Source organism: Narcine bancroftii, chromosome 1 (assembly GCF_036971445.1).
Source record: "Narcine bancroftii isolate sNarBan1 chromosome 1, sNarBan1.hap1, whole genome shotgun sequence".
Taxonomy (NCBI): Eukaryota; Metazoa; Chordata; class Chondrichthyes; order Torpediniformes; family Narcinidae; genus Narcine; species Narcine bancroftii.
This window is the reverse complement of record NC_091469.1, coordinates 73,871,868-73,884,434: the sequence shown is the minus strand read 5'-3', so window position 1 is coordinate 73,884,434 and position 12,567 is coordinate 73,871,868. Positions and strand designations below refer to the sequence as shown.

General features: G+C 45.2%; 1 protein-coding gene across 6 annotated transcripts in view; it reads right to left on the bottom strand.

The window, feature by feature from the left end:
• Positions 1 to 12,567, bottom strand: part of LOC138759741 (transducin-like enhancer protein 1) — a 149,071-nt gene that overhangs the window by 8,776 nt on the left and 127,728 nt on the right. For all 6 annotated transcript variants that reach the window (XM_069930352.1, XM_069930370.1, XM_069930353.1 and 3 more), the window contains 2 exons: positions 7,025 to 7,272; positions 5,328 to 5,475 (listed from right to left, as the gene is read on the bottom strand). In XM_069930352.1, the coding sequence (XP_069786453.1) occupies positions 5,328 to 5,475; positions 7,025 to 7,272 (396 nt within the window). The remainder of the gene's footprint in view (positions 1 to 5,327; positions 5,476 to 7,024; positions 7,273 to 12,567) is intronic.

The following is a 12,567-nucleotide window of genomic DNA, read 5'->3' as shown; positions in this document are numbered from 1 at the left end:
GGCCATTTGATTGTGGATAGTACGCAGTCGTCCAGTGGAACTGGGTTCCGAGGAGATGCACAAGCATGGACCATAGAGTCGAGGTGATCTGTACTCCCTTGTCTAAAGTGTGATCAGAGTCCTGGCACACGTCTCTGCAGTCGTGTCGGTGATTGGGACAGCTTCCGGCCACTTCGTGAACCTTTCCACCATTGTAAATAGGTACCTTGCTCCTCTCAAGATAGGCACTGGGCCAAAAATGTGCATGTGCTTGAACATCTTATGTGATGGCTGGAAAGGTTACAGTGGTGTCCTTAAGTGCCTCTGGATTTTGGAGGTCTGGCAATGTGTGCACGTCCTGACCCAGTGCCTGACCTGTTTGTGTAGGCCCTGCCACACAATCCAATCCACAATCAGCTGGACAGTTGCCTGGATGGAAGGGTGGGCTAAACCGTGTAAGGTGTCAAAAACTTGGCGCCTCAAAGCAATCGGGACAATTGGCCGGAGTTGCCCAGTGGATACATCGCAAAGGAACTTGCTGCCTCTAGTTCCAATGGGTTCGTCCTCGAGACAGAGTCCAGTGACTGCAGTTTGGTATGTTGGCATCTCACTGTCCACCTGAGGTGCCTCTGTTAACATTGCATAGTCCACCCCTGGAGAAAGAGTGTGTACTGACTGGATGGATATCCATGGCACCATGTTGCTCTTCCTGGAGATAGACCTGATCATGGTGGTGAATTCAGATATGCACGACAGGTGACGCTGCTGACGGGCTGACCATGGGTCGGACACTTTGGCAAACGCAAAGGTGAGGGGCTTGTGATCTGTGAAGATCAAGAAATCCTTCCCTTCTAGGAAGTACCGGATGGCCAGGTACAGGGCCAGCAGCTCTCTGTCGAATGTGCTATACTTGATCTCTGTATGTGGGGGTGGTGTCACAGGTGCCAACTGAAGAAAGCAAGCAGATTCCACTGGCCTTCGATTAGCTGTTCAAGTATGCTGCCGACAGCCACTTTGGAGGCATCCACAGTGAGGGCCGTGGGGATGTCTACTGGTGGGTGGACCAAGAGCATGGTATCGGCTAGAGCATCCTTGGTTTGGTTGAAAGCCACTGATGCCTCCTCCATCCAGGGAACTTCTTTGGCTTTGCTGGACATCAATTTGAAAAAGAGACATATGATCTGGGCCACTGAGGGAATGAACTGGTGCTAAAAGTTAACCATCCCAACAAATTCCTGAAGGAATTTGACTGTGTTGGGCCTGGTGAACTGACAAATGGTTCCCACTTTTACCATCAGAGGAACGACTTCAAGATGGTTGATCTGATGTCCCAGGAAGTCGATGGTGGGTAGGGTAAACTGGACCTTCGTGAGGTTGATCACCAGGCATAGTCACTGAGGCAGCAGTAGAGCATGTGCAGATGTGCAAATGCGGGAGTGGCTGGTTACCAGGATGTCAGCTAGGTAGATGAGCAGAAAGTCCAGATTTTGCCCTACTGTGTCCATTAGATGTCCGTGATGCAGCATTGATCCTGATGCTGGCTCAACCATTTTGTTTGGCATGCCACATAATGTCCACGGGAGCGGCCACCTTACGCGGGCTCGAAGAAGTCCTCGATTGCTAGTAGAAAGTAGATGTCTTCCAGCATCAGCTCCAAGAAGATTTGTTCAAAGAGTAGACATGGGTTATAGGCGTCTGCTAGTGCCAGCGTGTCACTCATCAGGGCTGATGGCACATGGTTACCCAGGCCGCCACATGTAGTAACCGCGTGGCCCTTTCGTGGCTTGAAAGGCCGAATGTACTGACCAGCGGGGCCTTGATTGTCTCGTACCTGCCAGCCTCTGGGGGCAGTTGCACAAAGCCGATTACTCAGCTTGCCGTTTCTTGGTCGAGAGCAGCCATCACATAGTAGTATCTGATCTCATCGGAGACAATGTTCTTGACCAGGAACTGGGCCTCTGCTTGTTGAAACCAGACGAGATGCTGAGTGGTCCTGAAAGTTGGCAGTTTAAATGAAAATGCGATCTGAAGAGCCGAGTTGTTCGCATTGACAATGTTGATTTTGTCATTCATGCTGGGTCCAAATACCACTGGACCTTTGGGGTCACCAATGTGGCTGGTATGCCACCGTGAGCAAAAGAGCCAAGCTGAATCGAGCACAGTTTCAGTCCAACTGATTTACTGATTCAAAATCATGCACTTAAGAGGCCCGCACTACCCTGCGACCCTCGTGCCTCTTGGGGCAGATGTGAAGTCAGTTTCCAGGCCAAAGCTTTGCCCTGAACTGAAAGTCCCCATGAATGTCATTGGCTGCAGCTGTGCTCATGACTGCTGGAGTTGGTTCACTTGCCACATGAGTGAACCGCCACACTATTTACATCAAAATACAGCTACAGTTCAAGCAATTTTGTTGCTCAATCTTTTGGTCTCCTTGTCCAATTAATTATTTACAACAAGCTGTACATGGTATCTCTGAAATATCCACTCAAGATAATAGTAAATCCAGTGCATAATTTCTCATAAGCATCTGGTTTCACATCCTGTTGTGCAACAGATGCCTCAACATCACTGCCTTTATTACCTATAATACATTTTGTATGTACCCTGGATCACCATCTTCTTGGTATTGAGCTTTGCACTAAAACAGCTCAAACCTTCACATTGCGGCAAACCGCACCACTCTGTTATAAAACTGGCATCTGTAGATGCAGCCCCCGCAGGATCAGGAATCCCCGGTGGCCACGGGCCAGAAAGAACTCTGGGAGGTGCATGACTTCAGAAGTCAGGTGATTGTGATAGCGCGCCACTGTATTTAAACTCCTGCGAAGAATCCATTAAACTGCTCTGTTGGTTCAGCTTCAGTTGTGCTTTATTCACTGCAGCAGTGGCTACAACATTGCATTTGCTTCCTGAATGATCACACACAAACTCGAGTGCAAAACCTCGGCTTTAGTTTATTCTTAAAGCCCTTTATCCTGGCATTTGCTTTCACTCTGCTTTGTGTCCTGACTTCCATGTATTCAAGGATGTTTTCTGTCTCTTGCTAATGTCTTTGAATTCACAAACTTATCTTCTCTGACTTTCCCCATCTGGACTCCCTGCAAGGCCTTCAATTCTGACATGACTATTTTCAGTCTCTCCTTTGTGCTCTGGTTGAGCTGTACTTGGCTAAAGTTAGTGAGTTCAAGCCGACTAATAACAATATTCAGAAGGATCTTTGGAGCAGTGGAATTGTCTCCTTACTGCAATACAGCTCTTTCAAAGATCCCAACTCATTCTCTGCTTAATTCAGTCCATTCCACTATAAATAGCCAGTTGCATTAACATTGAACTCTCCCAGAACTTGCACAAACTACCGTCTACATCAACTTTACCACTCCTAATCATTCTCACCTCATTGCAGCATCTTGTGGTGAGGCTGTTGCTTCTTATCGTGCCTGTGGGCTTTTGTAGTGACTCAGCTGTTTTTTTAAAGTTATGATCCCATTCTTACACACTATTCAAAGAGGATATAGATTGTACTTTAAACTGTCAACTGACATTGGTGAATAGTTCCATTATTCTGAAATTATCAAGCCATTATCAAAATGGCATCCTGTCTGAGCTATGCACAAAAGTTTGCTTTCACTGGCACTGAGCTTGGAATATTCCCTCTGGGATACCCAACCCTGGCCAAACCCTTTAATCAACATATTACTTTAAAGGTTTTCATGTCTCTTCCTCATAGTGGCCTCCACTGATTATTTTATAATCACTACCACCTTTCCTCATGTTTTGCTGTCATCGTGATGCAATTGCTCCACTTGTTGACCTGTGCAAAATGTATATTTTCCTAGTTGTTACTGTCTGCCACTCAGTCACTAGAAATGGATGATTCTCAACACATGCCTTTGTGCTCTTTTGATACCCATTTAAGCTGCTCTTACTGCAAACCCACATCTGGAACCATCACATTCCAAATCATTGCCATGTTCCTTTGTGACATCCTTTGGTTCCATAACACAACTTTTTTGAATGCATCCATCCATCAGCTAAATTACTGTCCTTTCCTACTAACACTTTTAAGCTCATTTTACATTTTGTGTCCAATGGATAACATCTAATTCCATCTATAATGGTGGCAGTGTATCACCACCCAAGATACATCATTATGGAAATAGCTGTCTGTATTCATTGCAATTTCATTGTGGGTTATACTTTCTCTAACTGTTCCAGGTAATGACATGGTGGCCATCAAACTACCATTTTCTGTATTCATTTCGTATGAGCTGCTCAGTTGAAGATCCCTTGACTCCTCTCAAATCCACCTAATGAGTAGTGTGTTCAGGTAAGACCAATGTAATCTGAAAATGTGTCACTTTTGGATCTCCTCATTCCCCAATGATAAACCTAGTTTCTCAAACCAAGTGAAAATGATTCAGTGTTCAATGTAATCACTGGTGCATATTCTCAGGCCCATAACTATGGCAGGCAACTGAATCTCTACATCTTTCCCAGAGACAAGGTATACCTCTTTGATAATTCAAAGGATCCGTTCTGCTTATTTGTCCATTACCATTCTCCTCCAGTTCAAAAGAAGTGCTGCAGGTACTAGAGATACACATCATAGCCATCAGTTAACAGTGTGATGCTCATGTTCTCAGGTAAGGATGTGGCTTTAAATGAAGAATCATTCACCTTCTTCTCAGGTGTGCAATGGATACAAAAATCAAACATAACAATTGCCAACTCATCATTGTTTAGTTCCATTATTTGTACAGTAATAGCTCCCCAGCAGAATAGATCCATAAACTTGATTTTGACCCCCCCCCCCCTTCCCCACTCATGTCTGAGCCATATAGGGGCTTTCTCTATTGTCTGAAACCTTCCTTATAGCCAATGTACCCAGGGTGATAATCCCAACCAATGGAGAGTTGTCCTGTGACCCAGAGATTTCTGTACACTAAATTCACAAATGATCTCCAACTTTTTTTTGGTATGCTATTAAATCATGAAGCCCCAAAAGAATGTCCAAGTAATGGATTTGTAATACATCTTTCTCTTCACTTATCTCTTTAATACACAAAGGCTGAAGACAAAATTCAAAACATCAGCCGTATGCTTAGAGATACAAGCCTTTTATTGACTGCAGTTATGACTTTAAAGCTAATGTTAAAATTAGAAACATTAATATATACTGTGACTGGTTTATGCAGTGGTCTATTCTTTTGTGTAATCATCTGTGTATTTGCTCATGAAGGTAATTGGTGAAGGATTTCAACTGTTTTCTTGCAAGTGATTACTTTTCAGTTCTATATTTACCTTTAGACATACAAATAAATTAGTGTTGACTTTAGATCTCCAAATACCTGGGATGTGAAGTCATGCTGCTGCAATTGCCTTCCTTCTCTGAGATCCCAGGACCTTACAGTGTTATCTAAACCTCCTGTCCAAAGTTTGGTGCCATCATTTGAAATGTCAATACAGCTGGCTCCATCTGTGTGACCTTGGAATTGCCTGATAAAATAAACAAAGTAGAATAAAAATTTCCTGCATAAACTTTGCATTGTTAGTTTTGGACTTCACATCAACCTGCTTCCTTTCTATCTGGTTATACATTTGGTTAAACAAATCAAGGTTGAACATGGCTTTCATTACCCAGATGCAACAAGCCCATGTAAAATAACTGTTCAAGTATATCAGTCAAAACTCCACACACAAATTGTTTCTTTTCACCATCTTTATCAAATTTATTGACATACCAAATTCTGCTGAACACCTACATTGCTTCCTCCAGGATTTCTGGAATTAGACCCAAGAACTGGATCCAACTAAGTGAATTCAAAGGGCCACATTATAAAAAAAATGGATCTCAAGTAAGTGTGCCCAGAAATTGTAGTAAACAAATACTGTGTTCATGGCTAATGCCCAAATGGGGAGTTCCTGCCACCAAAAAAAGGCAGCAAAATTGAAAAAAAAATACAAAGAATTTAGATGTTTAACCCCCAATTTCTGCATTAACACAGTAGTCTGTTACAGCTACCACATCTCTTCTAGAAATCATGGGAAGGTAGAAAACTCACTTTGTAGCAACAAAAAGGTTATGTTGGAGGTGAGAGAAAATGCAGACAGGGAGAGAACGATGTGACTTAAATATATGTGGATGCCCTTTCTACCATAATCTGAGGTTCAGATGGAGTCCTGTGCAGTGTGTGTTTCCTGGATACTTTGTGCCACCTTCTCGTCACTCTGCAGAGAATGTGGCATACATCTCTGCTGTGCATAGCTCTAATAATTAAAAGTCCTGGCAACAATGTGGAAAATATGCAGGGCATTAAAAATAAGATCTGTTAAGGCATGCAACTACACATTTATGATTCACTGGGGACCAATTAGATCAACCCTCTCCTTGCCAACCTGTTGCAGAGTTTGCTCCATATTTTACAAGAAATTACAAATGAAGGTCATGGGTTGGACATTATTGCTCCAATTTCTGTTGGAAAGGCAACAAGAGTCAACCTGATGATAAATGATGGCAGAAATACATCAGATGCATGAAGGTAAATTGTTGCCAGCCTGCTTTCAGGAAATGGTCACTATTGATTTTTAAAAATGTGCAAGATATTTGATGTGAGAAAGTTGATGTAGACAGTAGTTTGGGCAAAAAAGGCACGTTAATTTAATTTCTATGTTGACATGGGCTCTTTATCGATCACTTTCCATTAACGCCACTTCTAGTTAAGGCAAGATAACTTTGAATTTCATTGTTTAAAAGTAGGAAACTTACCTCTTATTTCAGTGACTATGAGAAACAAAATAGCCGTCATGCACAACCAAATTATTTGATTTTAATAGCAGAAGAGTTACAATGTTCATTTAACCAGCAAAATAACAGTTCCAAATTGAAAAACATGGGCATCTTCAAGTTGATAACCATGTACTTTTTCGTTTAAGTTACTGACAGCTATAATTGATACAGAATGATCCTGACAAAATATTTTTTAAAAATTCCCATTTTACCACCTGCTCAGATCAAAAGGAATCAGTTTCATGGTTAACCTCATACCTGACCAGTGTCTGGTTGTGCAGATCCCAGACAGCGATATTACCATCACTACAGCAGGAGAAGCAGACCTTGGAGTCAGGGCTGATAGCTAAAGCATAGCAGGCAGGAGCAGACGATGTCAACTCTGCCTTTATGCGTGGAGTAGGAGCTGCCAAATCCCAGATAGATAACGTGCTTGCTTCGCCACCAACAATCAGTGTACATCCATCAGGAAGCAACTTGCACGATCGGATATAATTATCACGATTCTGTGAGGGAAATAAAAGGCAAGCTATTTTCCTGTGATATTATTAACATATTTTCATGCTTTTCATTTGGCTATGAGCTGCAAACATTCAATGACAGAAAAACTGAAAATATGTCACAAGATTAAAGGTATGGTTTCAAAAATGGACATATTACAAGTGGCCCTATAGTCTCCATCATTTGGAGGAGGTTTAATTCAGGATATACCAAAAGAAATTTCAGGCACTGGTCCCAACTGAACTAGTGTATTTTGTACAGCAGCCATATTTGTGGTTTGAGTAAGAATGGTAATTCAGTGCTGAGTTATAGCTAATGTTGATTTGCACCATCTCCATATGGTGAACAAAGAATTTATCTGATTTCAAAGTTAAAGATAGCTAAAATTAACATTTCAACTTAAACCATATCTTCTTTATTCAATGATTTAGCCACAAGTTTTCCCTCGACACCAATATATCCATAAAAATGGGATATCCCATCTTTAAGCAGAAGCAATAAATCCAGCTGTAAAACTTACTTGATTCCTCTCACTATCTCAAGGAAAGAGTGAAATTGTGCACAAGTAAACAATTCTTTCACTGATGTGTGCTCCCCCCAAAATACACATAAGCACGACAGTCAAATACTGTTAAGTTGTATGGCATTTAAATAAACCAACTATTCTGCAATTACTTCTCTATTCTTTATTAACATCAAACATCTCAAACTAAAGCCCCTTTCACTCTTACAAGTGATGCCAGGAATCAAACGCCAATCAGCCTTTAAAGTGGCAAGTGTGAAAGCAAAATCAGCTTAACGTCGGCGTTAGATGACATCATCTCATAATTCCTTTGACCCCCAAGTACAATTCCCGGTGTCTGCAGATGCCGATGTTGCAATCAGGCAAGTGTGAAAGAAGTAATTGTATTGTGGGATTGAAATGACCCAAGTTTTTGCGTGAGTGCAGGAAAAGATTAAAGTTATAAACTTTGCCATGGGAAAGTTACAGTTGGGGGGAGGGGGAGAGAAGAGCGAGAGAGAGAGAGAGAGAGAGAGAGAGAGAGAGAGAGAGAATTGCAAAAAACATCAAAAATTGCAATAGCAGACATTTTTAAACAGTGTGGGAAAATTGGTAGTGCTATAGTGCACAATTTATAGACTGTGGAGAAAAAGCAATGGTGGACCTGACTTCCCAGAAATGCTATGTGGCAGAGAAACCCTTCTATGAATGCTCCATCTATACAGCCAGGCATACAGCCCTTTTTCTGCCATATGGAATTCTGGGAGGGCAGGTCCACCATCGCTTTTTTAGATTTATAAATCTAGTGCTACAAACTTTCCCACACTGTTTAAAAATTATCTGGTATTACTATTTATTGCTCACACTTTCCCAAGGTCCTTTATAAAGGTTCATCTTCTTCTTTGGCTTGGCTTCGCGGACGAAGATTTATGGAGGGGTATTTTCACATCTGCTGCAGGCTCGTTGGTGACTGACAAGTCCGATGCGGGACAGGCAGGCACGGTTACAGCGGTTGCAAGGGAAAATTGGTTGGTTGGTGTTGGGTTTTTCCTCCTTTGTCTTTTGTCAATGAGGTGGGCTCTGCGGTCTTCTTCAAAGGAGGTTGCTGCCCGCTGAACTGTGAAGTGCCAAGATGCACGATTGGAGGCAAGATCAGCCCACTGGCGGTGGTCAATTTGGCAGCCACCAAGACATTTCTTTAAGCAGTCCTTGTACCTCTTCTTTTGTGCACCTCTGTCACGGTGGCCATAGAACACGATCTTGGGAAGGCGATGGTCCTCCATTCTGGAGACGTGACCCACCCAGCGCAGTTGGGTCTTCAGCAGCGTGGATTCGATGCTTGCGGATTCTGCCAGCTCGAGTACTTCGATGTTGGTGATTAAGTCACTCCAATGAATGTTGAGGATGAAGCGGAGGCAGCGCTGATGGAAGCATTCTAGGAGCCGTAGGTGATGCCATTAGAGAACCCATGATTCAGAGCCGAATAGGAGCGTGGGTATGACAACGCTCTGTACACGCTGATCTTTGTGTGTTTCTTCAGGTAATTGTTTTTCCAGACTCTTTTGTGTAGTCTTCCAAAGGCGCTATTTGCCTTGGCGAGTCTGTTGTCTATCTCTTTGTTGATCCTTGCATCAGATGAAATGGTGGAGCCGAGGTAGGTAAACTGGTTGACCATTTTGAGTTCTGTGTGCCCGAGGGAGATGTGGGGGGGGCTGGTAGTCATGGTGGGGAGTTAGCTGATGGAGGACCTCAGTTTTCTTCAGGCTGACTTCCAGGCCGAACATTTTGGCAGTTTCAGCAAAACAGGACGTCAAGCGCTGAAGAGCTGGCTCTGAATGGGCAACTAAAGCGGCATCGTCTGCAAAGATAGTTCACGGACAAGTTGCTCTTGTGTCTTGGTGTGAGCTTGCAGGGGCCTCAGATTGAGGAGACTGCCATCCGTGTGGTACCGGATGTAAACAGCATCTTCATTGTTGAGGTCTTTCTTTCATGGCTTGTTTCAGCATCATGCTGAAGAAGATAGTAAAGAGGGTTGGTGCGAGGATGCAGCCTTGCTGCACGCCGTTGTCAATGGAGAAGGGTTCGGAGAGCTCATTGCTGTATCTGACCCGACCTTGTTGGTTTTCATGCAGTTGGATAACCATGTTGAGGAACTTGGGGGGGGGGGGCATCCGAGGTGCTCTAGTATTTGCCAAAGCCCTTTCCTGCTCACGGTGTCAAAAGCTTTGGTGAGTTCAACTAAGGTGATGTAGAGTCCTTTGTTTTGTTTTCTGCACTTTTCTTGGAGCTGTCTGAGGGCAAAGACCATGTCGTTGTTCCTCTGTTTGCACGAAAGCCACACTGTGATTCTGGGATGACATTTTTGGTGACACTAGGTATTAGTCTATTAAGGAGAATCCTGGCGAAGATTTTGCCTGCAGTGGAGAGCAGCGTGATTCCCCTATAGTTTGAGCAATCTGATTTCTCGCCTTTTTTTGTACAGGGTGATGATGATGGCATCACAGAGGTCCAGAGGGAGCTTTCCTTGGTCCCAGCAGAGCATGAAAACCTCATGCAGTTTGGTATGGAGAGCTTTGCCGCCAGCCTTCCAGACCTCTGGGGGGGAATTCCATCCATACCTGCTGCTTTGCCACTTTTCAGTTGTTCAATTGCCTTATATGTCTCTTCCCGGGTGAGGACCTCATCCAGCTCTAGCCTTAGGGGCTGTTGAGGGAGCTGGAGCAGGGCGGAATCTTGGACTGAGCGGTTGGCACTGAAAAGGGATTGGAAGTGTTCTGACCATCGATTGAGGATGGAGATCTTGTCGCTGAGGAGGACTTCACCATCTGAGCTGCCCAGAGACCTTTGGACTTGGGGTGAGGGGCCGTACACCACCTTAGTGTCTCATAAAATCCCCTGATGTCGCCAATGTTGGCGCTAAGCTGGGTTCGTTTGGCGAGGCTAGTCCACTACTCATTTTGGATCTCCCAGAGTTTGCGCTGAAGATGGCTGCATGCGAGACGGAAGGCTCATTTTTTTCTCTGGCCAGGAAGGCTTTGCAAGGTGAGCCTGGTGGGCAGATCGCTTCTTTGCCAGCAGCTCCTGGATTTCCTGGCTGTTATCGTCGAACCAGTCCTTGTTTTTCCTGGAGGAGAAGCCCAGTACCTCTTTAGTGGATTGCAGTATGGCCGTTTTCATCTGATCCCAGAGGGTTTCAGGAGACGTGTCCGTGAGGCAGTTTGCATCCGCGAGCTTTGCTTGGAGGTTTGCCTGGAAGTTTCCTCTCACTACGTCTGACTGCGAGTTTCTAACATTGAACCTCTTTCTGGGGGCTCCACTGTTCTTGAACTTTGGCTTGAAGTGAAGGTTGAGCTTACAGCGAATAAGCCGGTGGTCAGTGTGGCATTCCGCGCTGGGCATGACCCTGGTGTGGAGCACATCTCATTTGTCTCTTCCTCGCACCAGAACGTAGTCCAGGAGGTGCCAGTGTTTGGATCGGGGATGCATCCAGGTAGTCTTCAGGCTGTCTCTCTGCTGAAAAAGGTTGTTAGTAATGACAAGCCGCTGTTCTGCGCGGAGTTCCAACAGGAGGTGCCCGTTGTCATTGCACTTGCTGACACCATGCTTGCCAAGGATTCCTGGCTATGTTTCTGAATCTTTGCCGACGCGAGCGTTGAAGTCGCCAAGGATGACAACCTTGTGCGTTGGATGAGGTTGTGCAGATCAGTGTAGAACTTGTCCTTTTCTGCTGGTTCCGCCTGAAGGGTTGGAGCATAGACACTGATGAGAGTGATGCGTCGCTTGTTTTGAAGGGGGAAATCGCATGGACATGATCCGGTCAGAGTGGCCTGTCAGGAGGTTTTCAAGTTTGGAGGCAATGGAGCTCTTGACCATGAAGCCAACACCAGATAGGCGTCGTTCAGCCAGAGACTTGCCAGACCAGTAGTGTGTAGCCTGCGCCGTGTTCTTGGAGGCTGCCTACATCTGCAAGGCAGACTTCCCTGAGAGTGGCTATGTCGATGTTGAGTCTGAGGAGTTTATGTGCGATGAGGGCAGACCGACGTTCAGGTCGGTGGCTGTCAGCCTTGTCTAGCATGGTTCTGATGTTCCAGCATGCTAGCTTGAGTTTGTGTGCATCTTTTGAGGTGGAGGACGTGGACCTGTCCTCGGGCCTGCGCAAAGGAGCTTTTAGGTGGAGTGCAGTGTGCGCAGTATTGGCCCCACCCTTTACACCCATGGCTCGTGTGCCATGGCCAAGCAAGCTGGGATGTGGCAGCGAGGTCCTTGTGTCGTAGGTTTTATATCGGAGTGACCTTCTCCAATGCAGGTTGCTTAACCGGGCTGAAGAGGCCTGCCTCCCTTTTTAGGTCAAACCACTTCTGGAGATCTACGATCGCTGACCATAGTTATGGAGTGGAGCGCCCTGGAATCGGCCTGCATGCGTTTACTCCTGCCGCGGCTGAGTAAAGGGGATGCAGCATTGGTTGAGGATCAGAAAGAAAAGTTCTAGTAGAAATTTTTAAGACTGGAGAGAACTCTGCAATGGATTTCACAGTTGTTAGTGTTTAGACTATTGGTTTTTGAGGTGTGTATTAAACTCTGAAATACACTAAAGAGTTCTCATTGACCACTCCCGGCCCGGGGCTCGGCTGCCAACGGTTGGGCTGTGGGGGCTGCCGGGGTTTGCCTGGCGATGGCGGCCTGTGTTCGGCTGGCTGTCCCTCCCCACGATACGGCCGTTACCTCAGGCGGACTCAGGCAGGACCTCGGGCCTCCGGCGGCGGCGGCAGGACCTCGGGCCTCCGGCGGCGGCGGCAGG